We start from the raw sequence: 27,694 nt of genomic DNA, 5'->3' as shown, positions 1-27,694 counted from the left end.
GACTTTCGTTCTAATAGGCTATATTTGGTTAAGAGACTGAACTGACCCATAGTTTTGTGTCCTTGATGATCAGAGTATGTGCAGGTGGAAGCAGAGGGAGGGAAGCCAGGGAGGGGATAGCTCAGCTTCCTCATTCAGGACGTAGGCTGATTAATGTTAACAGCTTTATGATGCGCTCCCACAGTCTCCTCATACCAACATTCACAAAAATACACTAGAATCTCATGCATTGAACTGTGCAGAGCAATGCATAAAGTGGGCACTGTGTTTTGATCTAACTGCCTGGCTGTGCCTCCTTCTGGCAGGAGAGGAAAATGATAGAGTTATGTTATTCCTAAAGGGAGCAATATTCTTAATTAGGCCTAGCCCGTTCATAACACAAAAAGACAGGCTATACCCCCCCCCCCCCCTTTCTTTTCAGTGGGGCAAGCTATTGAGCAGCACATATTATAGGGCAGACAACTTTTACAACATTTCAAGCACAGTTAATAGTATAATAGGCCATATTTCTTGTAAGCTATGGGTTATTAGGTTATATTTGCTATTAAAGGCTGTATTATAGAAATAGATTGAGAACACTTCTTTAGACCAGTGGTTCCCAAATTCCCCCTGGTGGGTCTCAGGGCACTGCAGGGCCCCCCAAACTTGTTTACAAAACAAATAGAGGAAATAAAATAGAACATGTATATTCATTAGAATGTACTACTTTAAATCACTATGTCGACTTCCCATGTGTTATTTAATATGTTATTTAATACTATACAAATTATTTGAAATAGAGCAAATCATTATTAGGGCTTCTTGTGGGGTTCTTCAGATTAATAAGGGGACCTCGACTCGATTTAGGGAATGGCTGCTTTGCAATGTTTCCCTTCACTTCTTGTGCGCACAGTGAAGCGATCCCGCCCCAGTCCGGTAGGCGGCAGCAATGCGCCTAAACGACCGACCGCCAACTCAGCCCGTCAAAACAAGAAGGAATGCGTCCCCGATCCTGTTCCTGTTGGTTTTTCTGTAGCTTTAGCCCTGAAATGTGCCTCCAAACATGTCAGGAGGCGTACGGGTGCACGGATCCGAGCTTGATATGACCGCCCCGACGCACTGAGACGAAATAAAACCATGGCGGACTCTGATCGTCTGTGGGAGGCGGGCTCGTCGCGGGCAAAGGACTGCTGTCTGCGTGTCTGCGGTTCGGGTTGTTATTGTAGCTAGCGTTAGCGTGAAATTAGCTCGCCCTGCCGCTGTCTGTCTGTCTGCGCCTGGGGGCAAAACCAGCCTGTGTTGATTCATTCCTGCGGGTAGGGGGAAGCCACAAAGCAAGGTAACTTCAGAGAAAGTTGATGTTGTTACGATACGACCTCAGTGCTCACTTTCTGGTGCTATTTTGGGCCTCGTTTGGTCATTTTTGCCCAGGTTGCTAAGTAAGATGGGTGCGTTAACGTTAGTTGACAGGTACGCGCGAGTCTCTGTTATCGAAAAGTCACGTTCGGCTTTGACGCTTCACCTAAACATGTAAGCGATGGAGCAAGAGCAACTTCTGCAAAGGGTGGGTGTTGTTTTAGACATGGAGAAACGTGAAGTGGACTAAAAGTGTCATCTGTCTGCAAAAAAAGTCAACAACATGTCTTGCAAAGCCGCGACCAAGGACAAGAAGACCAGCTTCAGTAAGAAGCTGTTCAGGCGAGGCTCGGTGAGGTCCGTGGGCAGTTTTATGAGTCGATTTCTCCGGACACTCACGGCGTTATCACACTTCGGATCCGAGCTACAACCAGAGGACGACAAGGACGATGGGGGCTTTTCCACCTTCAAACCTGGGAGTAAGGATGTCCCCATGGAGGACGGGGAACTTTTCTTTTCGGGTGACAAGATCCCGGGAGTGTCGGGGCTGAAAAACCACGGGAATACCTGCTTCATGAACGCAATACTACAGTGCCTGAGCAACACGGATCTCTTCGCCGAGTATTTGGTTTTGGAGCACTACAAAGAAGAAGAAGAAGGAGAAGAGGGGCAAAGCGAGGAGAGACCGAAGACGAACGGGGTTCTTCTGCAGAGGAAGGGGCCGCTGGCTAAAGGGGAGGTGACCGAGCAGCTGTCCGGGCTCGTGAGGGCGTTGTGGACGTTTGAGTACACCCCGCAGCACAGCAGGGACTTCAAGGTAAGTGGAGGCATTAATTATTCAGGCGGATCTGTCATTTGATTTAGCAGATACACAGAATGGTCTACACAGTGCTTTTCTACATCACCGGGGACTTTGTGTAGACGCGGGCAAATAACAAGGCTGCATTTAATGAGAGCAATGTGATATTTACAATCAGGCCTAACAAATTTGAAGTCCGATATATCGAGGCAGGAAAGTATCGCGATAAACGATGTTATTGACTCTTAACGATACTGTCAACTCTCAGGCATTGCAGAAAAAGTGCATCATCACATTTGCTTCAGTTAGAAATCAAAGTTTTACAAAGGAAAAAAAACTTTCTTTGTGGGGGGGAAAGGCTAGTAAATATCGACGATGAATATCAAGCCCAAAAATTTATCGTTTATCTGTTGTTTATTGAATGATGAGTCTAGGGCTGCAACTAACGATTATTTTGGTAATCGATTAATCGACCGATTATTTTTACGATTAATAGATTAATCGCTAGGCTGTGAAAGGTGCATGGAAATTGTATTATTTTAAATTTTTACATCACATAAAGCTAAATTGGCGCCGCTTGAGGACACGTGGATGGAGTAAACTTAAAGTAAACGTTTGTAGGAGGCTCTTTGTGCTAATTCTGCTTTGATTGGATGAGACAAAGACAGATATTTATGAAATTTACGATGTACAAAACACTGCAGACCCTAACTTTAAAAAACAAAGTAGGTTTTCATCCAAAATACATAATTGTCATGTCTTTTTTGCTCAATTTTAGTCTGTGTTTACTAGAAAACGATTAATCGACTACTGGAAAAGTTGACAACTATTTTAGTAATCGATTAGTTGTCGATTAATCGATTAGTTGTTTCAGCCCTAGATGAGTCGATATAGTAATTATCATATCCGCCCTGTTTACAATTGAATCAAATGTGTAGTTTTGATGTTAGCTATTTCAATTATCAACCTGGATGACTGAGAATCTACATCATTTTACCATTTAGTACATAGCCTGTATAAGTAATCTCTATTATGATCAGGAAACTGTAGCTCAAGTTGTGCAATGCCATTATTTTACATTTCTTTTATTTTTGCAACAAATTGTGCGGCTTGTCTTTAGTGTATTTGTCGTAATCTGTGACTTTGTGTGTTTTGTAGAGCGTGGTGTCAAAAAACGCCACTCAGTTCAAAGGTAACGCACAGCATGATGCCCAGGAGTTTCTGTTGTGGCTGCTGGACCGAGTGCACGAAGACCTCAACAACCCTGCCAACCCAACATGCAGGCCGCCCATAAAGGTAACCTGTTTCTCTTTGTGACATGGGTTTTGCTCAGATAGCATAGTTTCTGAAGAGCCCAGGCCGGTTAGATTAGATTTAGGATGGAAAGCATTTAAACTAACAAAAAGTCGTGCTGAAGTTTGGACTTGGTTAATACTATAAGAACACTTTTGGTACAAGCTAGGAACAAAAGCTACTTAAAGGGACTATACGGAGTTTAAAAATGTTAAAATTATGTATTTTCCTCCTCCTACATGTTCCAACAATGTCCTAATGTGTAGAATAGTAGAGCCCAGATCTATTCACCACAACTGCTGCTAAAATCCAAATGGTATTACTTCGGTCCGAATTTCATGCACGAGCTTAATATAGAAGGTGCAGTTACATGTATGACCCGAGGTGGCAGTAATGAGTATAAAATTGCATCTAGCCACTTTAAAAAAAAAAAAATCATATGAAGAAAAAAATTCTAGCAACTTGAGCAATGAAATGATCTAAAAAAGCTGGGACATCCTAACAACGTTAAAGGCCAATAGAGATATATTTAGGCAAAGAGCGCCTCAAACGTCTATGTATTTTATCAGTTACATTATAGATGGTTTAGACCTCGTTCATGGTGGTCGAAAACTGACACAAAGCTTATTGTCTTCTCTGTCAGCATAAAGGAACTGAGATTTAATTGTTTTCTCACAATAGTATTAACCTCTTATCCCCCGCCTTAACCGAGTGCATTTTCTCAAGTTCGGCTTTACCCAAATCTAAAAGCTTCTTGACTGGAGAGCAACAGCCTAATTTGAAAGCTAAGACCTACAGAACTGATCGTAGCTTTTTAGTCGCCACATTTTTGTTGTGATTTCATAGTTTTTCTGTCTGTTTTTGATATTTTTTTCCATTGCTTTTTTTTCTCCTTTGCTTTTGTCACGTTTGTCACCGGTTTGTAACTCTTTTGTTTATTGTCACTTTTGTTGCTTTTTTGTGGCTTTTCTTACTTTTTCATTGCTTTTTTTTTGTGTTGCTTTTCTGCCACATTTTTGTTGCTTTTCTTCTTGGTTTGGTCACTGTTTTGTCGCTCTTTTCAAAAGCCAAACTGGAGAAAATGTGCTCGGTTCAGGTGGATATTAAGAGGTTAAGCGGTGTTTTCTGTTGAATCTTATACCGGCAATGTTTGACTCATGAAATTAACTTGGCAACTTTGTGGATCTAACTAACAATAATGATCAGTTAAACATTTCTTTCTTTTACATCCCATTTACACTATATACAGTCCTTGCCCTCTGTACCCTCCATTTGAGATTCTCCTTTCCTTGGTAGAATGATAGACAAGTGACTAGTTGCACGGTGTCTTTAAAGCCTGACTAACTGGTTGTTTTTGCATTTTTCAAACTCTTCCTCTGCCTCTTCAGCCGCCCATAGAAGAGGACGACCCGAGTGTCGAGGGGCCGTCCCCTCCCCTTTCTGCCGGCTCGTTTGTGCAGGAGCTGTTTCAGGCCCAGTACAAGTAAGACGACTCCCGTTTTATGACTTCTGTGCCTTGTCATTAGCAAAACAACATCTGATTCCTGGATTTGGATTTGTTTTCCCACCAGGTCTTCTCTCACGTGCCCACACTGTCAAAAGCAGAGCAACACCTTTGACCCATTCCTGTGCATCTCATTACCCATCCCGCTGCCACACACACGGTGAGTGCTCTGCTCAGCTCTACAGGCGTGAGATCGCAATGAGTTCCCCACGGGTTGGAACATGCCCAAGACTTAACCATTACCAGTAGTGCGAGGTGTTGGTAAACAAATTCCTGAAGATGTTATTATCCATAGCATGAACACCTATTTATTTATTAACTGCTCGCTTTTAATTCACACTTCTGTGTTTTTTTGCATAGTTTTACTGCACTGTCATATGTGAGAACTGAATTATATTATGGCACAAATTCTTTCCATCTCAAATGACCTTTTTACATTAATTAATTGATTTTGTTCAGATAAAGGTGAATGTTAAAATGCCTTTCCCCCCCTCTCTCTCAGCCCCCTCTATGTGACTGTGGTGTACCAGGGGAAGTACTCCCACTGCATGAGGATCGGAGTGGCCGTTCCTCTCAACAGCACTGTCTATCGGCTCCGAGAGGCCGTGTCACGTGAGACCAAGATCCCCCTGGACCAGGTGCTATTCCCGTCTCTCATTACTGTAGATTTTGTCCCACACTCGGGTCAGGCCAGCTGCAGTCCTCATTTGTCCTTTATTCCAACTACTAGGTTTAGGAATAATTCCTTTTAGTATCAGATATCAACATAATGACATGAGGTTAAATGGAGGACTATGAATACTATTTGTAGATGCCACTCTGCTGCCTAGAAATGCTGACTTGTCCTTGTCCCGTTGCCTAAATCTGTTTTCCAGTTCGTTTTAACCGAGATGTACTATGATGGCTTCCACCGCTCGTTTTGTGACGACGAACACGACCTCAACATCATTCAAGAAAGTGACTCCATCTTCGCTTTCGAAACGCCAGAGACATTCAAATTGGAAAATATACGTCACAAAAGAGGTAATAACATGTCCCCACCGAAATGCAAAAGTGCTTTAATTTATCTGCAAATAACTTCTTTTCTGAACTTTTTTTGTCAGGAAGTCTTCTGGCAAACTTGAATCATAATAACTTTAAGTATGGGACGGAAATGACCAGGACACCATCTTTCATGCAGGGGACCTTGACCCCTCTGACAGCATCGCCCAACAAAAACATGGCACCAGAAAAAATGATCCTGTTGGTGTGTAACCGAGCTTGCAGTGGACATCAAGGAAAAAGGTATTGCATGGCTTTATTGTTGTAAAAATTCAGCTTTTTATCATATTTAGGAGAACAGCTTACTTGTACGGGCTGTAATATAAACAAGTCTAATTTTCTTTCAGATTTGGTTTGCCATTTGTGCTGTACTTGGAGCGCACTGTGACCTGGGACACTCTGCAGAAGGAGATCTTGGAGAAAATGCGACACCTTCTGAGACCCGGGGTTTATGTTCAGGTAGAAAGAGGAACACTTCATCTGTGGCTGTGAAAAAAAAAAAAAAGATCTGGTTTCAGGCCTAAAATCGCACGTGTTTCTGCTGCAGGTGGGACCTTTCAGTCTCAGGGTAGTCGGCGTTGTCGGAATCACCTACCTCCTTCCTCAGGACGAGCGGCCACTGTGTCACCCCACTGTGGATAGGTCTGTTTGAAAAGTTTCCACTGTCTCTGCCAGAAAGTTCTGAAAAATATACAAATAATGATCAACCATGTCGGCTGCATGGTGGCAGTAGCAACAACAACAAAATACACAAAATGTAGAAGATTTGCAAGTTCAAGCGCTAAATGTGTATTGCTTAAAAATGCACATTATAATATGAACTCACACGTGACATCATTTTACTTACCGTATTTTCCAAACTATAAGTCACTCTGGACTATAAGTCGCACCAGCCAAAAAATGCAAAATGAAGAAGGAAAAAAACAGCCTTTTTAGCAGAGCATGAAGGGCCTGCACCATTGACAAGCCTCTCCCGGCAGTACGTTGGTCATCTAGCTTTTAGCTTCTAGCTTTTTTTTGTTTTCTTCATTGCAGTAAAATAAACTAGAACTAAAAGTTTCTCGCACACTCCACACTTTTTTCCAGCTGCTCCATTACCGTTCTCTACTTTCTCAGTGGTACAGGAGTAGCAGATACTGATACACAAGCCTAGAGCGCCCTCTAGCAGCTGCCAGTGTGAAAACAACAAAAATGTGAAATTATATATTTTGATATATAAGTCGCACCTGAGTATGCGTCGCACCCCCAGCCAAACTGAAAAAAAGAGACTTATAGTCTGGAAAATACGGTTATCCAATTTTTGGGCTGTCTGATTAAGAAAGCCTAACCCTAAATTACATCTTCCTCATAGCGATTCGATTCAAATCAAGTTTCTCTTATGTGCACATTTTAGTTCAGAAGCATTAACACTTAAGAAAAGACAGAAATATGAATAGCTAAACCAATGCAAGAATCACCAGTGTTTCAGAACACGTTTGCAGTGCTGTAACTACAAGGATGTTAAGTTTTATACATGTAAAACCCCTATTACCCCTATTATACATTATGCTGTATTTTCTATATAATTGCAACCTTTACTTTGCTAATTGCGAGTATTTGTTCTGTACAATCGTCCTTTTTATGTTACAAGAGCACACACTGGGTGTAGATCTATCTTATATCTCACTAGGCAGTTCTTTTGTTGCATTTGATCCTTGAGGCTGAAATTAGATAGTCAAATTGTAAGTGTGTGAGTAGGATTTACAGTGGCCTTATGGGTATTTTTGTTATATCTGTAGACAGTTGTCCGACAGTGAAAGTTGAGCAGGTAAAGTCGGATACAGTAAAAGGCAGGTCTGTTGCGTCATCATAGGAGAGGTCTTCATGACATCACCATCGTCTTTAATCTTCCCTTTAAACAGCCGCACTTTTGTTCTTTACTCAGTCAAAAGGAAACGTGTCCAAACGTGACCAGAGCTGTTGGTTGAAATGCCAGTTTAACATGCTCTGGCTCAACTCTGGTTCTCCAAAACGAGTCTCGACACTTCTGCTGTGGCTTTTACTTTCCAAAACAATAAAAAAGCCAACCACAGATCTGTTTATGGTGACGTCCTGTGAATTCATGTTGTTGTTGTTGTCTTCGATTTGCAGAGCGTATAAATCTTGTGGGCACGGTGGACCGCCACATGTGAAGATTGTCGTGGAGTGGGACAAAGAAACCAAGGACTAGTGAGTGGGGATTATTGTTATCAAGTCTCTTATTGTGTCAGTTTGCATGAAGAGAAACTAGATCAGATGTTCAGAAATGCTTGTTCTGTCATCCGATTTGACTTTGTTAACATTGGGGAGCCCAGAGAAAAAAAGTCTTAACAAAAAGGCTTGTACCAATTTTTTTTTATAAAATATACAACAAAGAGCAGAGACACGACAAAAAGTCGTAACATGATTGCACATAAAATATTTATTGGGACAAGCCAAACTCACTTCACGGCCCCTTGAACTCAAATCTGGACCTACTAAATCTGGCAAATAAATCCTGAGTTTCAATGAAAGAGAATAGAGATGATGGGGTGAGGATTTTGGTTTTTAAGTTAGTTCCTATTAATTAAAGCAGTACTAAGTAACTTATTTACCTTAATAAATCCTTTCCGTAGTCCCTGTGGGGGTAATACAAGTGTTTATGGGATGATTGGAGGGTCTTTCATCTCCCCCTGGTGTCTCTGGCCAGAAAACCATGTTTGCAACTTGACTGCCCCTGGTGCGGAGAAAGCAATACACACTAATGTAATCACGAAGAAGAAGCTAACATGCTAACGGGCAAAGCTAACTGCGGGCTAACGTCACTTTAAACAGTATTTACAGCCAAGTTTGAGTGAAAAAAAATGTTTCCATTTTATAATTGGATGCACAGTAACCCTCTCTCCCTTCGCCTTTCCTGTCAGCGTAGTATTTACTCTCCAAGACAATTAATAAATTAAAAAATCGTAACTTGCTACTACACCTGCAGTTGCGCTTATGGCCTCTAGGGGGAAGAGTTACTTTGTACTGCTTTAAATCAACTGAGATTGTGCAGATTTTAAAAGCCACAAGCCACACTTGTGTTTTACTGTTGCCTCTGAATGCTTGTACACAAAAGCTGTGGTTTCTGAGTTTGTTTTTCCTTCATTTGGGAAGCATGCCTAAATGTTCTTTCCTGATGGGTTTTTTCTCGTCATGCAGAAGTAATCACTGAGACAGAGATGCCCTTGGACTTGCACTGACACAGCACAGACGTTCAGGCAGGTCTTGTGGCGGTCACATGACTCGCTCTGAATGAAGGCTTGTGCTTGATGTTCCCACAGTTTGTTTGGCCACACAGAGGAGGAGTATATCCCCGATGCAGAGAGCGTGTATCTGCACCGCGAGCAGCACCACCAGCCACAGGCCTGCAGCCTCGCTCAGTGCTTCCAGCTTTACACCAAAGAGGAGCAGGTAATCACAGTCTGACCAAAGATTTACTATGAAGTGGTGGTTAGTCATTTGAAATCCACACCTACTTCCCCCAGACATGTTAATTCAGTAAAGCAAAGAAATTAATACTTTAGCTGATTGCAATACCTGAAATAGCTAAATGTTTTTTTTTTGGCTGTGAAACGTATCATGCAAAGTTGATCTTTTTTTTTGCTTTAAACCATGTCATGACGTTCCCTCGTCAAAGAGTTATCTGTTGTTATATTTTACTGCATTTACGCAGCTTTGAGTAATCCTGGGGCAAAGCTCTTCAGTTTCTTCTACGGTGTCAGCGCTTCGTTCTGTTCTTCCTGGATACAATTGCATCATTTTTAAAATCGAAAACTGTCCTCCATAAGATTAAAGCCCGTAATCCAACAATGTTTCGTTTCGGAGCCGCTCTGCGCTGCAAGAGTGAGATGAGGCTGCAACATTTAAATAGACACTTAGTTTTGTTTTTGTAATCCTGCAGCAGGAGGAGCCCCAGTCAAAGTCTTCACCAGTTCCAGCATCTGCATTTCATTTTTGCTATTTAATTCTTACATAGACTTAATTTCAAATTATAAAACATAATAACATCAATGCTGAGGCCCTCAAAGCAATGTTTGCATGTGTATTTTTAAGCACCATATGCATCATATGTCCACTTCAAGTCCTCAATGTGCAAGTACCAAAATCAAATCACACAAGATGTAAGAAGAGTTTTCTTATTCATTCCTAACTTTGTCCTCTCAGGAGAACCTCCTGTGAACATTCACTGCTTTAAAGTACATTTGAAATTAAAACCATAATTTAAGACCCCTTTTTATATAAGCCGACATAGATTTTCAGTGACAAGGACTTGAGATCTTTCTGAAATTTCATTCAAGTCCAAGTCCTGAAATCTGACAAGTTTCCCACAGACACGTGCAAGTCTGGGATCCTCATGTTTGAGTTCAGTCACTCACAGATATGACTTGGGAAGTCGAGTCACAAGTTTGCGACTTGAGCACTGCATCTTCTCTGCAATGTGACACCAGAGAGATTCTACTGCAAACTTCACTTCATTACTTTGTTGTGGCGCCATCAGCGTGTTTTATAGACAACATGTTTATCTATAGATCTGTCTGCAGGTGTTCTTGTAAATCAGACCACACATGTTTATTTTCACTTTTCACTTGGGCCCGTTGTTTTATTATTCTGTTTAATTAAAAGTGCGTCTCAATCTGTGTGGCTTTAGAGTATATTTTTCTCCTGGTTCTGTGTTTGGAAATCGTATAAATTCTGAGAAAAGCCAGGCGAGTATGGTGTGGTTGTGTTGGCCTGGCTCTGCGTTACTGTGGAGTGGGATGGGAGGAACTTTCCCCGTGAGGTTTCATAATGAGTGTGGTCGGTTTGAGTGAGGCCTGCTCTGTTTCAGTTGGCCCCGGATGACGCCTGGCGCTGTCCCCACTGTAAACAGCTGCAGCAGGGACGCATCAAGCTCAGTCTCTGGACTCTACCTGATGTGCTCATCCTGCATCTCAAGAGGTTCAGACAGGTATGGGGTTATGTTTTGGTATTAGAACGGGGTTTCCGTGGGGCATTAAAAGTCATTAAATTAACTGCGCCAAAATGCAGGCCTTAAATGTCATGTTAAAACATTCAGTTAGATTCAAACTGCCATTAAATCGAAATTTATTGAAAAATTATGTTTCCGAACAATTTTTACTCTACATGTTCATCTACAATATCAAGATCATGGTCTAAAACAGGGGTCACCAACCTTATTTCAGCTGAGGGCTACTTTAAGAGCATTAAGTTGTTCGAGGGCTACCAGTTAAAAACAAATCCCAAAGACTTAAACGTACACTGTTCACTTATAGGATATTGACCCCATATTATATTAAAATAGCTTTATATTAAACTCATACTGAGTCACAAGAACCGAAATAACTGTAATTTTAAGAATTAGATTCAAGAAAATGAAGTGTTTTACACTTTAGAAAAAGTCCCAAGGGCTACTGGACATGCCCCAAAGGGCCCCTGGGTGCCCGCGGGCACCACGTTGGTGACCCCTGGTCTAAAACATATAAAGTTGTAGTTTTGGCTGAATTTCTTTTGCTAAAATTCTTCCCTTTGTTAGATTTAATGTTTTCAAATCCTTTTTTTCTATGTAAGCATTAAAAAGCATTAAATTTAACTCTTAAAACAATAATGACGTTTATACTGTAATGTGATGTGTCAGTGCATTAACTTCCTCTTACATTAATCTCTATTTCATCTAAGATGTGTTATTTCATGCAGGAGGGTGACCGGAGGGTGAAGATGCAGAACATGGTTCGGTTCCCACTCATCGGCATGGACATGGCGCCCCATGTGGTGAAGAGGAGTCAGAGCAGCTGGAGTTTACCGTCTCACTGGTCACCATGGAGACGACCCTACGGCCTAGGGAGGAACCCTGACGACTACCTGTACGACCTGTACGCTGTGTGCAATCACCATGGGAGCATGCACGGAGGCCACTACACTGGTAATCACAGAGATGTATTATTATTAAATTATGGTCAGCACAGTACTGGTCATGTCACAAGTGGCCAGAAAATACTGCAGTATCACTCACGTCTTTCATTTGATTTGAGTCTTAACCTCTTTACCCCCACCTGAACCAAGCACATTTTCTCCAGTTCGTCATTACCCAAATCTAAAACCTAAAAAGTATTAAAGGAATAGGCCACCGTTTTTACATACCGAGATATGTTCTTACCTCACTTTAGCCGAGTTAATATATCCCCGTCTGGTCTTTGTCCGTGCGCTCTGTCACGCAAACGGAGCACATACGCAGCCTCTCCCACATGTCATATAGCTCCAAAAAAGCTCACGATAGAAGCTCAGTAACTCCTAAAGACTTCCCCCGCTCACTTCCGTCAATAACCTTTAGGAGTTACTGCGCGGACGTTTTGCTCCTCGTATCATTACGCCTCAAAATATAGTCCCCCTTTTTATCTGCTTATAAAATCGACATGCTACATTTCTGTGTAAATATACTTTGCATGAAACACTTCACGTAACTTTATTCAAATAGGGAACACGTGGAAGAGCTTGGTAGCTTCTATCGTGAGCTTTTTTGGAGCTATGTGACATGTGGGAGAGGCTGCGTATGTGCTCCGTTTGCCTGGCAGAGCGCACGGACAAAGACCAGACAGGGATATATTAACTCGGCTAAAGTGAGGTAAGAACATATCTCAGTATGTAAAAACGGTGGCCTATTCCTTTAAAATAGCAACAAAAGAATGTCAAAAGCGTGACCAAACAACTGAAAAAATGTGCCCAAAAAGTGACCACAAAAGCCACTAAAGTGTAACAGAAAAAATGTCAAAAACGTGACAACACAAGGAAAAAGATCAGTTTTAGATGACTTTTGTAGGTCTTAGCTTTCGAAAAAGGCATTACTCTGGCCAACAGGCTGTGACCTTATGGATTTGGGTAAAGCTGCACTGGAGAAAGCGCACTTGGTGAAGGCGGGGGTTAAGAGGTTAAACAAAGCTGCATAGTGTCTTAAATGAATGACCGAATCCAGTCTGTTTTTTAATTTAATCCATATTTTACATTGTTTTGATCTTAAAGTTTATTTGACACAGTTTGGTGAGGAAACCAAATACATTTCCTGTTAAAGCTACACAGGATATTTCCCAATTCGCATCAACGCAATATCTATATCGCGAGAAGCTACTTAATGCATCTCAAAATGACTGATTTCTGACTGAGATTTTTCCTCGTTTTGTGTTGTTTTCCAGCTTATTGTAAGAACTCTGTGGACGGCCAGTGGTACTGCTTTGATGACAGTGAGGTTTCCCCTGTGGCGGACGATGACGTGTGTCAGCAGACGGCCTACATACTGTTTTACCAGCGCCGGACCGCCATCCCGTCCTGGTCGGCCAACAGCTCTGTGGCAGGTCGGTCAATGGGGCTTTTTTGTATGATATTAATGGGAGAAGGAAAAGTGTGAGCGTAGAGGCAGTACTTGCTGTTAAGCCTTGCCCACCCTCCCCTTCCCTTCCATCCATCCATCCATCCATTTTCTTCCACTTGTCCGTTGCCGGGTCATGGGGGCAACCGATCGAGTTGCCCAAATCACATTGCACCAGCCCCTTATGGCTCCTCCTGCAGGTGGTGGGTCCACAGAAGGATGGCCTCATGGGTCTAGCCAGGCCTGTTGGTCTCTCATGAGGGGCTTCTGAACCGCTCTGTGTCTGACCCGTCACCGAGGACTAGTTTGCCATGGGAGACCCTACCACGGGCACAAAGCCCCCGACAACAGAGCTCCCAGGATCATTCGGGCACTCAAACCCCTCCACCACGTTAAGGTGGCGGTTCCAGGAGGGGCCTCACTTCCCCCTTTTTTTTTTTTTTTTTATTAGCTTGTGCTTTGAGCCATGAACAATATTTTTTACATCATCTAGACAGCCTTGATTATTGACCTCATGCTGTCCGTCAGTTTAAGCTTATAATGCACTTAATTTAGTGATGAATGCTGACCTGTTTTTTCATGGATTATGTTAAGGCTCCACCAGCTCCTCTCTGTGTGATCACTGGATCAACAGACTGCCCGGGAGCCGACCAGCCAGCCTCGCCTCCGGGGCCTCGTCCAGACGCACCTCTCTGGCCTCGCTCGCGGAGTCGGTCGAGTTTCCAGCAGAGAGGAATGAAGATGATGGTGAGACCCACAGCCACACAGTAAAACAAACACCGCAGTACTCAGATTAGCTTTCACAGCACCAGCACCAGATATGAAGTTTTTTAGTACCACTAGATGTAAAACAGAATTATAGCAAGACTATTCCTATATTGGAGGCATATTTTACATTGATATTTCCTTTGTCCAGGGGGCTTCTCTGTGCGGCCGTTTGTGCGGAGTATCCAGCGTCAGAGCCTGTCGTCGCGCTCGTCCATTGCCAGCCCGTTGGCCTTCAGTGACAGTGGGGTGAAACCATCGTGGTCCCTTTCTGCCAAACTCCACATGAGGTCTAACTCCCCTTCGCGCTTCTCACTCGACTCGCGCTGCTCTCCTCCTCTGGAGAGGATCGGCGAGGCCTATGACGACAAAGTGTCCACTTCCTGTTTTGGCAGCTACAGTCGACACGAGCGTTACTTTGGCAACAGGAGTCCTCTGTCTATGATAGAGAGCAACTTCAGTGAGCAGGACAACAAACGGTTTCTTGACCTGAAGCATTGCAGAGCTCCAACCCCCGTGGACAAGAAAGGGCCCAAAAATGAGTCTGTGGAAAACAACAACCAGATTTCAGCTGTAGACCAAAACCACCTCCCTGCCCCGCCGCCTCCTGCTAAAGAGCAGAAACGCAAGAGCAGCCTCGGAGGCTTCATCTCAAAGGCCGAAGGCTCAGGCTCCTCGAAAGGCAATAAAGATGCCAAGACTGAACCAGAGAAAACTTCCAAAAAACGCTTGTGTGCCACTTACAAAAGTGTTACCGAGACTCCTCCTGCCACTCCAGTCAAAGGTAAGAAGGTGAACAGTACGAAAGAGAAGAGTGTCACTTCTAAAAAAAGCACCTCGACCCCTAGCGGGACCCCTGTGAAGACTAAAGAGTCTGTGGCTAAGAACACAGAGCTGACACCCCAGCACAGGACCTGCCTGCGCTCCCCACTCCAGTCCTCAGCCTCTCCATCTCCCACTGCGAAGAAGAGCACCAACATCAATGACAAGACCACCACCAGCGCACGCAACAGGCTAGTGGAGAGGAGCTACAGCAGGGACTCCATGCACACCAGCCCCTTGGTGGACAATGTGCGCAACAGCCCATCAGCGCGAGCATCCCCTTCGAAGACGGCAGACGGTCGTCCTGAGAGGAGGTTTGTGAGGAGCTCCAGCAGCAGCTCCTCCGTCACCAGCCTGCGCTCGCCCTGTGTGTCCACCAGGGACCTGCCGCGCAGCAGCAAGTCTGAGGAGAAGGGCCTGTCCTTCTTTAAGAGTGCCCTGAGGCAAAGGGAAAGCCGCCGGTCGGCAGATTTGGGCAAAAGCAGCGTTCTTGCTAAAAAGGCCTCTGAGAGGACGTGCAAGCAGAACGGACAAGTCAAAGAAGTGAGCTCGGATGTGAAGAGTGCAGAGACGCTGTCCTCACAGACATCTGTTGAGAGTCACTCAGCAGAGACGAAGTCCGACACTAAATCTGACACAAAGGAGTCTTCCAAAGCCACGAGCTCCCTCAGCCGCAGCCTGCTGCATGTGGGCCGCTCCAAGTCTTCCACTTCTGAAATCAGCCTCAAGTCTCCCACAAACGGAAAGAAGCCTTTGGAGAAAAGGGCGTCTTCCAGAAAGCTGGCATCAACTGTACAATCTCCTGCTCGCACAACACAAAAGCCTCAATGACGCGACATGAGCCCATGGTAATAACATAAAGCAGCTATTTTCTTTGTGCCTAAGTTTCACCGAGAGCAACAGGGATTTAAAACATGTTTTGAACTTTAATCCTTGTCAACTCTGACTTTGATATTGACAAAGTACTTTCACAGTGTCGGGTGATAATCACAGCTTTACCCCATTTGTAATTTACTCCTGGAGAAAACAGACAGGACACTTAAAGCTTAATATCGTTGATGCATAGTGCAAATTAGCCTTGGAGTATATTTGTGCCAATGTTAATTCCTAAAATAAGTATGAGCAAATAATGGTGCTATATCCTCAATAATTTCAAATGTATTTTCCAAAACATGTCTCAAACAAATCCCTGTTGCTTTCTGAGAATCACAAAGACTTTTATTCTGAAAGTGATACGTTCTTTTGAGTATAGTTTTACAGTGGTGTTTTCAAACGTTTATCCATACACCTAATAGTTTTACAGTTTAGTGAAATGGTCCAATAACAGAGGTGTTGTAAAGCTTTGTCGTGCACTGTGGCCTGAGGATTTTATCAGAGTATAGATTATTCATATCTGAGGAGCAATACACTAACTGTTCAAGAACAAGCAAAACAAAACTGAAAAGGATTGCTATTTGAGGGTTTGAAAGATATTTTACTATTTTATTTTTTGTTTTAAGATGTAGATTTTCAATAGAAATGTATTTTTCTTAAACTCCTGTTAAAGGATGAGCTTTTTTCCTCAAAAAGATGCTGGGTTTTGGAACGAGACACTTTTGAAATGTCAGACAGTGATTCTATATTTAAGTGTACATATAAAGTATATACGTAACATAATCAATTCCTGTCAAATACACGTCTTATCGAAGCGCCTTTAAGTACGAACATGGAAACAGAGTAGTACGACTGTATGCATCATGAGTAGAAATGTTATTTGCACTTTCGTAGTGATAGTAGTTTTTCACCAAGCAGGTAAAATGATATACAGATGTAATGTTACGGTATTAAGAGGGTTTTCTCTGCACTTTGGAGTAGAGTGTCGAGCCTAAAGATGTATTCCAGTACAGAGATCTCACAGTTTGACCTAATGTTATCTTCTGTTTCCCATCAGCTGCACACGAGTCAATGCAATCTCCATTACCGACCTGTATCAAGCTTGTAATTTAATGTACAGGCCGTTTTATACCATGAATGCATTGTCACAGCTCGACAATGCATTGAGAAAACTTAGCTTTTTCATTACAGTACCGTATTTTCCAGACTATAAGTCACACTTTTTTTCATAGTTTGGCAGACTTGTACTCAGGTGCGACTTATATATCAAAAGTTTTATTTTCACATTGATGGCCGCTAGAGGGCACTCTAGGCTTGTGTACCAGTATCTGCTACTCCTGTACAGTAGTATAATGACAAATAAACGTACTTACTGTACCACTAAAAGAGGAAATGAATGAAGAAAACAAAAAAGATAATCGCGGGCTGAGCTTGAACAACGTACTGTTTGTCAACGGCGCAGTTACGCCTTCAGGCCCAGGTAGTTGACAAGGCTGGAGCGACTTATATATGTATTTTTTTTCTTCATTATGCATTTTTTGGCTGGTGCAACTATACAACCGGCGCAACTTATAGTCTGGAAAATACGGTATATGGAACGCAATACCCATACATGTATATCACATGCCAGCATCAAGTGAATGTTTCAATTGCAGTGTCTTTGCAATCTATGAATCATTGTAGCTCCCAGGTTTACGTTCCTCTCAGATGGTTTGGACCTCGCACTCTTTACGTCGTCGGCGTAGTGTGGCAGTTTCTCAGAATGACGCGTGTGGCGAGGTCCCGTAGCTGCTGTTTTCAGACTTTATCAGAGCATGGCACTTTGGAAAAAAAAAACACTATTCTGCATTCCTGCTTTCTTTCAGCCATTTTGCCGGTACCTCATTTGTGATTGACCTCTGATGCACCACCTATTAAACATAATATTTGGTTGTTAATCCAGACTTTTAGCCATATTCGGTGCTTTATCTTATGATGATGCACTTCCCCCGCCCCTCACAAGTGATTGTTATCCCTGCCCAGGAAATAGATTATAGTCCCCATGTCATGAAATGTAGCAGACTAAATATATTCAGGCTTTTTCTGTGAAAGTTTGTTAGACTTCCTGTAGTGGACTTCCAAAAGTTGGTATTCACCACATTGCCTATAGAACCAGTATTCTTTGTCCTAGTATTGTAAAGAGCAGTCATAATGGTGCTCAATCATAGCTTCTCGCTGCTGCAGTTTACACTCCAGGAGCTGTAACTGAACAGCGTTACCTCTCTGTAGTTAAAGGCCCTGAACCTGATTTATTCTTTTTTTAATATATATATATAAGTATAATGAAAGGGAGTGAGTAAAGTTTAAAGTGTTGGTTGCGATCCAAGCTCATTCCTAACTTTCCAAACGCATACTCAAATTCTTCACAGAGATGTTTAAAAGCACGTTTTAACTAAGAGTGTGACACTATATTGATTTTCTGATATATCGCGATATTTTGCGAGACGATACTGATATTTTGAATTCGATATCGATACTTTCGACGACGTCATGCATATTAATGAGGCAGCAGTGCTGCACTGTTTTCGCAGCCAATAGAGGCCAATAATGATCAAGAAGTCAGCCATAACAGTAGGGGGCAGCACTACAGTTTTAAGTACTTTGTCCAAACCATACGAGCGATAGCAATGTCGTCACTTCCGTTGGCCGTGGTAGGCACTTTACGTTTTCATATTTGATAAAAAATGTATTAAAATCCTATGTTCAGCAAAAACAATGTCCATAAACAGGGCATTGCTTCTCTTGCGCTGTAACAGATCTATCATTTTATAAAACTGAGTTAGAGACCTGGATGCATCAGCTGTTGCCTACCATTCACCAAAACATCCGGCGAAAATTGCGGAAGTAAACAATAACAACGGTCGCTCGTATAGATATAATAAAGATGAGAGGGTTTCATTCAGCCCTATTCATTGTATAGGGTCCTGAGTCGTGTGTGAACCTTAATGGCTGCTCTATCTCCACCTACGCTAAAAATGCTTCTGAATTTCAGGCTAATTAACAAAAACGTGGTTAAAAATATGTCACCCATCCTAGCGTGGTCAAATGGGTCATAGAAATTTTTAGGGAAAGAAAAACTCTTTGGAGCCAGGCTTTTAAGCCGTTTTTTTGGGACGTTTGAAGTCTCATTAGAATCAATGCTCCCAAGCGTCTTTTGGAGTCGCCCCTGGCCACAAGAGGGTGGTATTACAGCAATGTCAGCTCCCCGACATAAGGACCGCAGAGAAGAGCGTTCCTCGCCCATTGGTCCAAACACTGTCACGCAAATAACTTACTTTTAGTGATAGTTTTAATAATTATAAATAAGATTGGGGTTGATTTATTCCTTTCTAAATAGGACACTGGTTTCTTGTTTATTTAAATGTAACTGAAGTCACTGACAGATCAATGACCCATTTTCAGTCTGTAAGTCAGAGATCATTTATAGACACAAAAAATAAGGGTACAAAGCTCATGAAAAGAAATGTAAATGATGAATATTATGTAGTAAGTTAACATAAAGGTTAAAAGTTACATGTTTTTTTTAAATCGTAATGTAGGGTTTTTTTGTGCAATATATCGATAATCGCAGTATCGCCGTTTCTTGAGATAATGGTTATCGTAAGCCGTGTATCGTGTCGAATCGTGTGATACCGAGAGGTTCCCACCCGTAGTTTTAACTGTCATTGAGCAACAGCAATGCTAACAATAACTTACCGTAATAACTGTTAGTTAATGATCGATAAAACTGCCTAAATTCTGATGTACAGACTTTTGCAATATACTTATCTAGGACAAGGTAATTCTCTTCAAGTACTGTGATGGGAAACTTCTATAAGACTGTCTAGTGCTAGTAAAAAAAAAAAAAAAAAAAAATCAGGTACAGAGCCTTTAACCACAAAATGTAAAAATGCATTTAGCAATAATTTCATTCTCATCTCAAAGTTTATGTTTTCATGTCACTGAATGAAATCTTCCACATCGGTTTAAGTTCCAGGTCAAACGGGCAAAGAGAAACGTGAGATAAAACCCCTTAGTTTCTGTGACGACGTGTCCATTGTACAGAGGAGAACGTTGGAGGGATGCAGTGTTGCATGTAAACGCTAATGCATGTCTTTCATTAACTATGCAAGAGCCCGTAGCTATGTACAGAGTTAACGCCCGCATGACAGGTGTAGTCTTATATGCCTAATTTGCACACCATTGCAAAAGAAATTGTACAGCGAAAAACTGAACTTTCTACTATTCCTAGCTCCTTTATCAGAAATCTATATTAAATGACTTTTCTTCCTGTATTGCCGTTCAGTGTGCATTCTGGGTGCTCCTGCCAAACTGGTAGGCTATTTCCACAGTTATGTCCACCAGCAAAGTCAACTTCCTCTCAATAATCCTGTGTCATTACTCATTCTTGTGTGTACTGTGAAACAAAAAAAAACAAAAAAACAGCAAATCAAACAATGTTGCATCTGTTTTAAATACGTGTCTCTAGTTTACTCCGCAGTTCAATGTTTTAACGATGGCAATAACGAGATATTTTTTAATTCTCTGTGGGGAAAATGACTGTACAACTTTGACATTGCTTCATAATTAACTTCATTTTATGCTGTTTATCAGAGGATTAGCGTTGATGTCCAAACAAGTTGTGCAAATCCAGGACAAAAGTTAATTAAGATTAGGAGGAGGTTATTCGCTGACCCTGTTTGTTTATTAATCATTGGCGGCGTTACCGTTGTGTGAGAATGAACCACTGAAAGAACACGATACTGCTGTTGTTGCATCGAATAAAGTTAAAACAAGTTCCAATGATGATAATGTTCAAAGCTGGACCACTTTCAGTTTGTTTTTTTTGTTACTTTGAATGTCATTCCAGCCGTTTGAGCGACATTTACGCTGAAACCGTTTACTGCAAATGCCACCGATCCTATTTGGACTCGTTTTGCAATCATTATGTTTATAAGTTTGTTAAAAGTTTTATATCGTGTAATTTCATGCCTTTTTTATATTTCTTTTTTAATTATTGATTTGTGCTTGGACACATCAGACCGCTGGGCTTTTATGTTAATTTATTTTTTTTGTCTTTGTCATGTACGCACTTTTAAAGTTTTTGTTTCCTAAAGAACAAATGTGTACAATGTACTTTGTTGGAATACCCAGGCAAATTGAAAAGCATTATTAAAAATGTTGAAAATACAGCGTGTGTTGTTAACATTCATAAACACTAGAGGGAGCTGTAGTACAACATACGTTCTACTTTGTCTTTGCGTTGAAATGAGCGAGCTTCATGAGACAATGTAACACAATACAATATAATACGATATTTGGTTATGTATATGGATCCAATAAGCTGAAAACTACACAGCCAGTTACAAATTCATACAGAATATATGTGACTTAAAAAAAAAGTATATATTTGTCTTAAAATGTACATTATTAATTGTCATGGTACAAATTCAAAACACTTCTAGAAGCTTACAAACTCATTTATCTGAGTCTACACACATACATGGCGCTTCAAACTATTTTTAAATAGTACCTTAATTCTAAGATCACAGATTATAGGAATGGTTTCAGAATGTATAGTGTCATTATTTGACCATCGGATAAAATTCTAGCATTTAACTATGCACATAATTTAGATTAGCAAATTCATTTAATGTAAAAACAGGCTTTTATCTAATAGGCACCGTATTATATAGCAGCCTTATGGGATTTGTATTCTTTGATTTAAGAATATTAACATATTAACATTTGATTGAGATTTGGAAAATGGTCTCAATTTATTTAGAGCTTTTCCACCTTAATTAGGCACTTAAATCACTTTACATCAAAGAACCACTCACCCATTCACACTCATTCATACACCAATGTGGGTGAAGTGACTTGTCCAAGAACACACTGACAATATGCACATATAGGATCTAAAACCGCCGGCTCTAGGCACTAGACGACCCGCTCTACTATCTGTGCCACTGCCACCCCCGGATCTGCTCATCTTAAATGGTTTATTTGGCCTTTATTTAACCAGGAAAGTACCTCTGAGATTAGGAATCTCTTTTCAAGGGGAAACCAGAGTACCTGGAGGAAACAGGCATGGGGGGAACATACAAACTCCACACAGAAAGGCCCCGTCCAGATGGGAATCGAACTCGGGACCTTCTTGCTGTGATGCACAAGTGTTCAGTAAAAAAAAACCAGACATGGGAGGCATGTCAGTATAAAAGTGGGCCTACCGCTGATTCTGGCTTTCATTTGTGAGATGAATGTCTTTATCCTCTCATCATAGCATAGGTTCCATCAAATTCATGTCCATTTCAATTTATGAAAGTCTATAGGCTATATTTGGTTATAATATTCTCACCCCAACTTGGCTTCCACCTAAGAAAGCTTTCGGGGTTTGACTGCATGTAAATTTATACTAATTAAATCCGCACTGAGAAACACTCCATGTATGTGTTATGATGTGTAATATAACAGCAAGTAAACTGATGTAGAACTCAAAACAAAACTAAATGACTACGTATGTTTTTGCATTGAATTGTCAGAATAGAAATTTGAAATGCTCTAGAACTGAGGAGAACAGCAGATGTACCACCAATACGTCCACGAACCGTAGCATGAGAAACACTGCTCTCCTTTACTGTAAGTGTCAGTCTCTCCTCTTCATTGATTTTACTTGTGTGGCAGAAGTATCCGTTTCTGGTGATGCTGTACAGTTACTCAAGGCCTTTTGAATCCACCCCAGACTGAGCTGACAAATCGATACGCATTGATTTTGGAGGCAGGAAAGGGGGTCAGGATTCAAGGAAAAGAGCGAAGCGAAGACAGAGACAAAGAGCTAGAGCATCTGGATAGGCCTAAAGAGTGAATATGTATGTGCTCCGCTGCGAAAGGTCAACAACATGAACTGGTCTGTAGCAGCGAGATGTGAATACACTTAAAGGAATAGGCCACCGTTTTTAAAAACTGAGAAATGTTTTTACCTGAGCTTAGACAAGTTGATGCGTAGCTGTCTGGTCTTTATGTGTGCGCTCAGTCACGTAAACAGAGGCTAAATGCTAACATGGTGTTAGCATTTAGCCTCTCCTCTTCTTATCTATGGATCCAAACGGAGGTGAAGTTAGAAGCGACCAAGCTCTTCCACGTTTTCCCTATTTAAATATGGTCATATGAGCCTTTAAACGATCCAAGTACTGTTATGCAAAATTAAACATGTTGAATTTCTAAGCGGATAAAAAGGGGAACTATATTGCAAGGCGTAGTAATATTACTACACCTTGCAATATAGTAGTATAGGCGCATCAACTCGTCCAAGCTAAGGTAAGAAGAACATATCTCAGTATTTACAAATGGTGGCCTATTCGATTAAAGGGACTAGATGCAAGTTGGCCATTTCATACTCACTACTGCCACCTCAGGTCATACGTGTAACTGCACCTTCTATATAAAGCTCGTGCAGTGACGGCAATTCATACCAGAAGCAACAACTTTTTTAGTGACAGTGCCGGATTTTAGAGACCAGGTCTGGGCTCATTCTACACATTTGGGCATGGTTGGAACATGTAGGGGGAGGGAAATACATGATTTTAAACATTTTTTAAACTCTGTATAGTCCCTTTAAAGTAAAGTTTAAGTCATTTGTAACTGGCTACACACTAAATCAGCTCCGTTGGTTGAAATGAATGATTGTCCATGAGGTGCACGTTTCATCCTTCACTGTAGCACACTGTCATTGCCAATTTGGATTTGATATGTGATTGAATTTGCGATGAAAGCTGCAGTAACAAGGAAGCTTACAAATTATATTTAAAGCCAGACTGCTGGACATCCCAGGTTACATGTTGCTTGGTCACAAGAGCAACTAAATAAAACTGTGAAACATAAACCTGCTACTAATGCTTTGCTACACCAACCATTATTATTATTATTATTATTTTTTTTTATCAAAATAAAGGGTTTGGATGGTATCTTAACCTCATTTCTGGCTGCGAAGTCAAAGCAAAGCAGATACATCTCCATGGAAACAAGCTGGTGTTGTCCCGCTCCCAGCAAAGTCAAATCAGGTCAGAGGAGAGACGAGCCACTCCAATGAAAACACCTATAAAATGTATTTGATTATATTTATGATGTGAAATGTTGTGCACTATTTTTGAATGCTCCTGCTTTCCTCACACTGTACTCTCACATTCACTTTTGCGCTTGCCTGTTTGTTGCTGCTTCTCTTTTTTTCTTTTTTTTTTTGGCCCGAGAACGCTCCCTCAGTCAAGCTTCACAGACTAATGTTCAAAGCGACGGGGCAAGCCTGCAGTGGCAGATCCCCACAGAGAGCAGAAAGAGGCGTTTGATTTCTACAGCAGGATTGTCCGGGGTCCGGCTGGGGTCAGTGCGGCTGACAGCTCACAGTCTGAGCAAGGGATGGTTCCCGGGCTGAACCGTGTCGAACAACAAGACCAGTGATCCAAGGCGAGTGGAAGAGCAGATATTCCCAAGTGATATGAGCCTGGAACTTTTCACACCAAACCAAACCTATGTGACTTAGTATCGAAATCAAAAGAAAGCCGTATATAACATTTTACTGCAGTTGATATAAGTGTGTTTATTTATATGGGTGGTTAGCTTGGCGCCTTTCCTTTCCATCTCGGTGGCCTCTTTGACGCTTCCGGATCAATTTTATTTAAGTTTTTTTTTGGGTTTCTGGTAGGTTTCCTGGATATAATGATGCGTAACCATGGAGACGGTTCAATCAGCAGTGGAACCCTAAAAAAACAATTGATCCTAGATTAGAGCGTCTTAGGGACCACTGAGATAGTAAGTAAAGGCGCTATGCTATCCAAGCAGACAATGGGTGGCTTAAAGGTCAAAAATGCACTAATATCAACTTTTTTTTTTTTAAATAAAAGTAGCATAATGCACCTTTAAGTGATGTAAAATTTTTACAGCAATATGTGACATCATGGTGGCTGGTTAGGCTGGTTACATTCCCTGACTGTGTTTGCATGATCTCTCTGTGACCGGGTGTTTGTTTCCCCCATTCCCGTTTTTCCATACTGAGATATGTTCTTACCTGAGCTTAGACGAGTTGACGCTTACCTGTCCGGTCTTTGTGCTTGCACTCAGTCACGCAAAAAGACCAAAGATGTTGTTAGCATTTAGCCTCTCTCAGCATATTCCTATGGACCCAAAGCGACAAAGCTCTTCCAAGGTTTCTCTTGCCCCTTAACTGTTTAATTGTCTTGGAGAGTAAATACTACGCTGACAGGAAAGGCGAATGGAGAGAGGGATATTGTACATCCAATTATACAATGGAAATAAGTTTTTTCACTCAAACTTAGCTGTAAATACTGTTTAAAGTGACGTTAGCCCGCAGTTAGCTTTGCCCCTTAGCATGTTAGCTTCTTCTTCGTGATTCCATTAGTGTGTATTAGTTGCTCCGGTCCGGTGGCAGTCAAGTTGCAAACATGGTTTTCTGGCCAGAGACACCAGGGGGAAATGAAAGACCCTCCAATCAACATGTCGATTTTCTAAGCGGATAAAAAGGGGTACTATTGTCAGGCGTAATAACACTTTAGGAGCACTTCGACATCTGTGCAGTAATATCTTCACTCATAAAGAATTCTGTAATTGTGTAACTTGGATCGTGTAATTATTCTGTATTTAAATAGGGAAAATGTGGAAGAGCTTGGTCGCTTTGGGTCCATAGGAATATGAGAGGCAAGGCAAGGCAACTTTATTTATACCGCACATTTCGTACACAAGGCAACTCAATGCGTCTAGAGGCTAAATTCTAACACCATCTTTGGTCTTTGTGCGTGACTGAGCACACGCACAAAGACCAGACAGATTTGCATCAACTCGTCTAAGCTCAGGTAAGAACATATCTCAGTATGGAAAAACGGTGGCCTGTTTCTTTTTAAACAAAACATATCCTCGACTGCTGCACTGTGGTTGTCGACAGCTCCTGCCCTGTCCCGATGTTGAAGGATATGGTTCAAATGCAGAATAACACACTTATTCCTCTTCATGATCATTCAACCAAAGTATTTTCTCAGATTCTGGTCTTATTAACTTCATAATTCCTTTCATGATTCTACTTCGCCATTTCCCCCGTTTTTATCTAAGGCCGTCAGACAAAGCAAACACACCAAGATTAACACACCAGACAATTGTCATTCTCCCAGATTCCGATCAAAGCTATCCGAGCGGTGAGTCGATTTTAATATAGATTCCAACATACATGGATGGCAGCTCACAGAGATCCATTGCACACACCCGTTCACCCGGCACACTGTGTAAAACGATATTTGACAATGTCTTAAAAAGCTCATATCAGTGGAGTGCTTTCTTGGTGATCGAAGTTCTAAAGTGGTTCTTTTGAGGTTGGATTTTTATGAGTTATGAGAAAAGTTTCCATAATGCTCGTGTCTAAGTTGTTCTACCGGAGTGATTTCTCACAGAGGTCACTTCTATCTGTTACCATGGTATCAGCCATTGGATCAGTGTATTGGATATTGAATGAGTCGAAAAATGTACCTCAAAAAAAGACCTCAATCATGTCTCTGGAAAAACATACTTTTGTATGTGACGGCTACATTGAATATTATTTAGTGCCCCCTATAGGCCAAAATAACAAAGCCTATATCGATCAGTATGCAAGTAGCAGTCCATACAACCGCCTATCACTAACTCACTCTCCTGTCATAGCTGCAGCCCAAAGGCATTTAAATGTAAATTTCCCCGGTTGTTGAGGTATAAAACGATGCCTGGGGTATAATGACATTTTGCTCATTATTGTCCCAACACATTTACAGCGCGTCCATTTACTTTACTGTCACCTGTCAAATCAAGGAGATAAAATATGTCTAAACATATTAGTCTGCATGTCAGTGGCACATTACTTTTCCTTATAACTGCAACAAACACAATATATTCAGGTTTAAATTCGACATCGTAGGTTTTCTTGTGGTGGAAATTAAGCTGTTGTTCTAATTGATGTTGGAGAGGAAAAATGACAAAAAGCCTGTTTTATGTAAAGTTGATGCTATAATAAAGCGTCCCTCAGGGCTCCAGCCGAAAGGGCTTCGCTTCAGCAAAATTTAAAAGGAGTAAAACTTTGTCTAATCATGAGTGTCTACTATGATTGGCAGAAGTTATGGGGAAAAGCTGCACAGCAGCTCTTCATTGGTTCATTTATTCTATTAAAACAACCCAGAACTGAATCTATGTAGTTTCGAGATTGTTGCACTTGTTTTCATAAATAAACAGCACAAAGCAGTAGTGGCTCAAATATACCCTTCAATATGAATTTTGAATTTATTTGATCAGGGACAATGCAAAAAAAAGAGACTGTCCTCCAATAGAAAACGACACAAGTGGTCGTTTGTCTTATCCCTGAATTACGACCATATAAGACGTCTACCAAAACAGCGCCCCCAAGCTCCCATTGAGGGTATTTACATTACATTTAACCCAATTCAGAAACGACTTTATTTTACGTAGCGTATCTGACCAACTTTGACACAATTCCAAAAGTGAAACGCAAAGAAATGAATCACAAACTTGCAAAATTAGCCCCAATTGCTATATATGTTCGGGCAAATAGCAGGCCCAGGTCTTCAGCCCTGCCTCACCTGTGGAGGAACTGAACGTCCAGCGGTGCCAAAGGCTCTCCAAGCGCGCACTGCGCCATTGCACATCACACCTCCCCAACCGCAGCAGCGGCCACAATTTACCGCTCTCATGTTATGTTGTATTATATGTGTAGGCTATAGGTTATCACCATTTTACTCACAACAACAGCGATACCAAAGCACAACTCACCATTGATGTCTTCGTGAGGCCTTCTTCTCCTCCA

The 27,694-nt window shown here is 41.5% G+C and overlaps 1 protein-coding gene across 1 annotated transcript; it reads left to right on the top strand.

The window, feature by feature from the left end:
* Nucleotides 1-976: 976 nt before the first annotated feature.
* Nucleotides 977-17,221, top strand: usp31 (ubiquitin specific peptidase 31). Its single transcript, XM_079564367.1, has 16 exons — nt 977-2,152; nt 3,293-3,430; nt 4,816-4,910; nt 4,999-5,091; nt 5,434-5,569; nt 5,807-5,954; nt 6,035-6,215; nt 6,320-6,431; nt 6,520-6,614; nt 8,103-8,180; nt 9,293-9,422; nt 10,840-10,959; nt 11,706-11,931; nt 13,196-13,354; nt 13,963-14,115; nt 14,285-17,221. Exons 1-16 carry the CDS (start codon nt 1,619-1,621, stop codon nt 15,784-15,786), a joined length of 3,900 nt encoding a protein of 1,299 aa, XP_079420493.1. The 5' UTR covers nt 977-1,618; the 3' UTR covers nt 15,787-17,221.
* The last annotated feature ends 10,473 nt before the right edge of the window (nt 17,222-27,694 follow it).

This window comes from Gobius niger, assembly GCF_951799975.1.
Source record: "Gobius niger genome assembly, chromosome: 10".
NCBI classification, from domain to species: domain Eukaryota; kingdom Metazoa; phylum Chordata; class Actinopteri; order Gobiiformes; family Gobiidae; genus Gobius; species Gobius niger.
The sequence above is the reverse complement of the archived record's forward strand: the minus strand, read 5'-3'. Positions and strand labels throughout refer to the sequence as shown.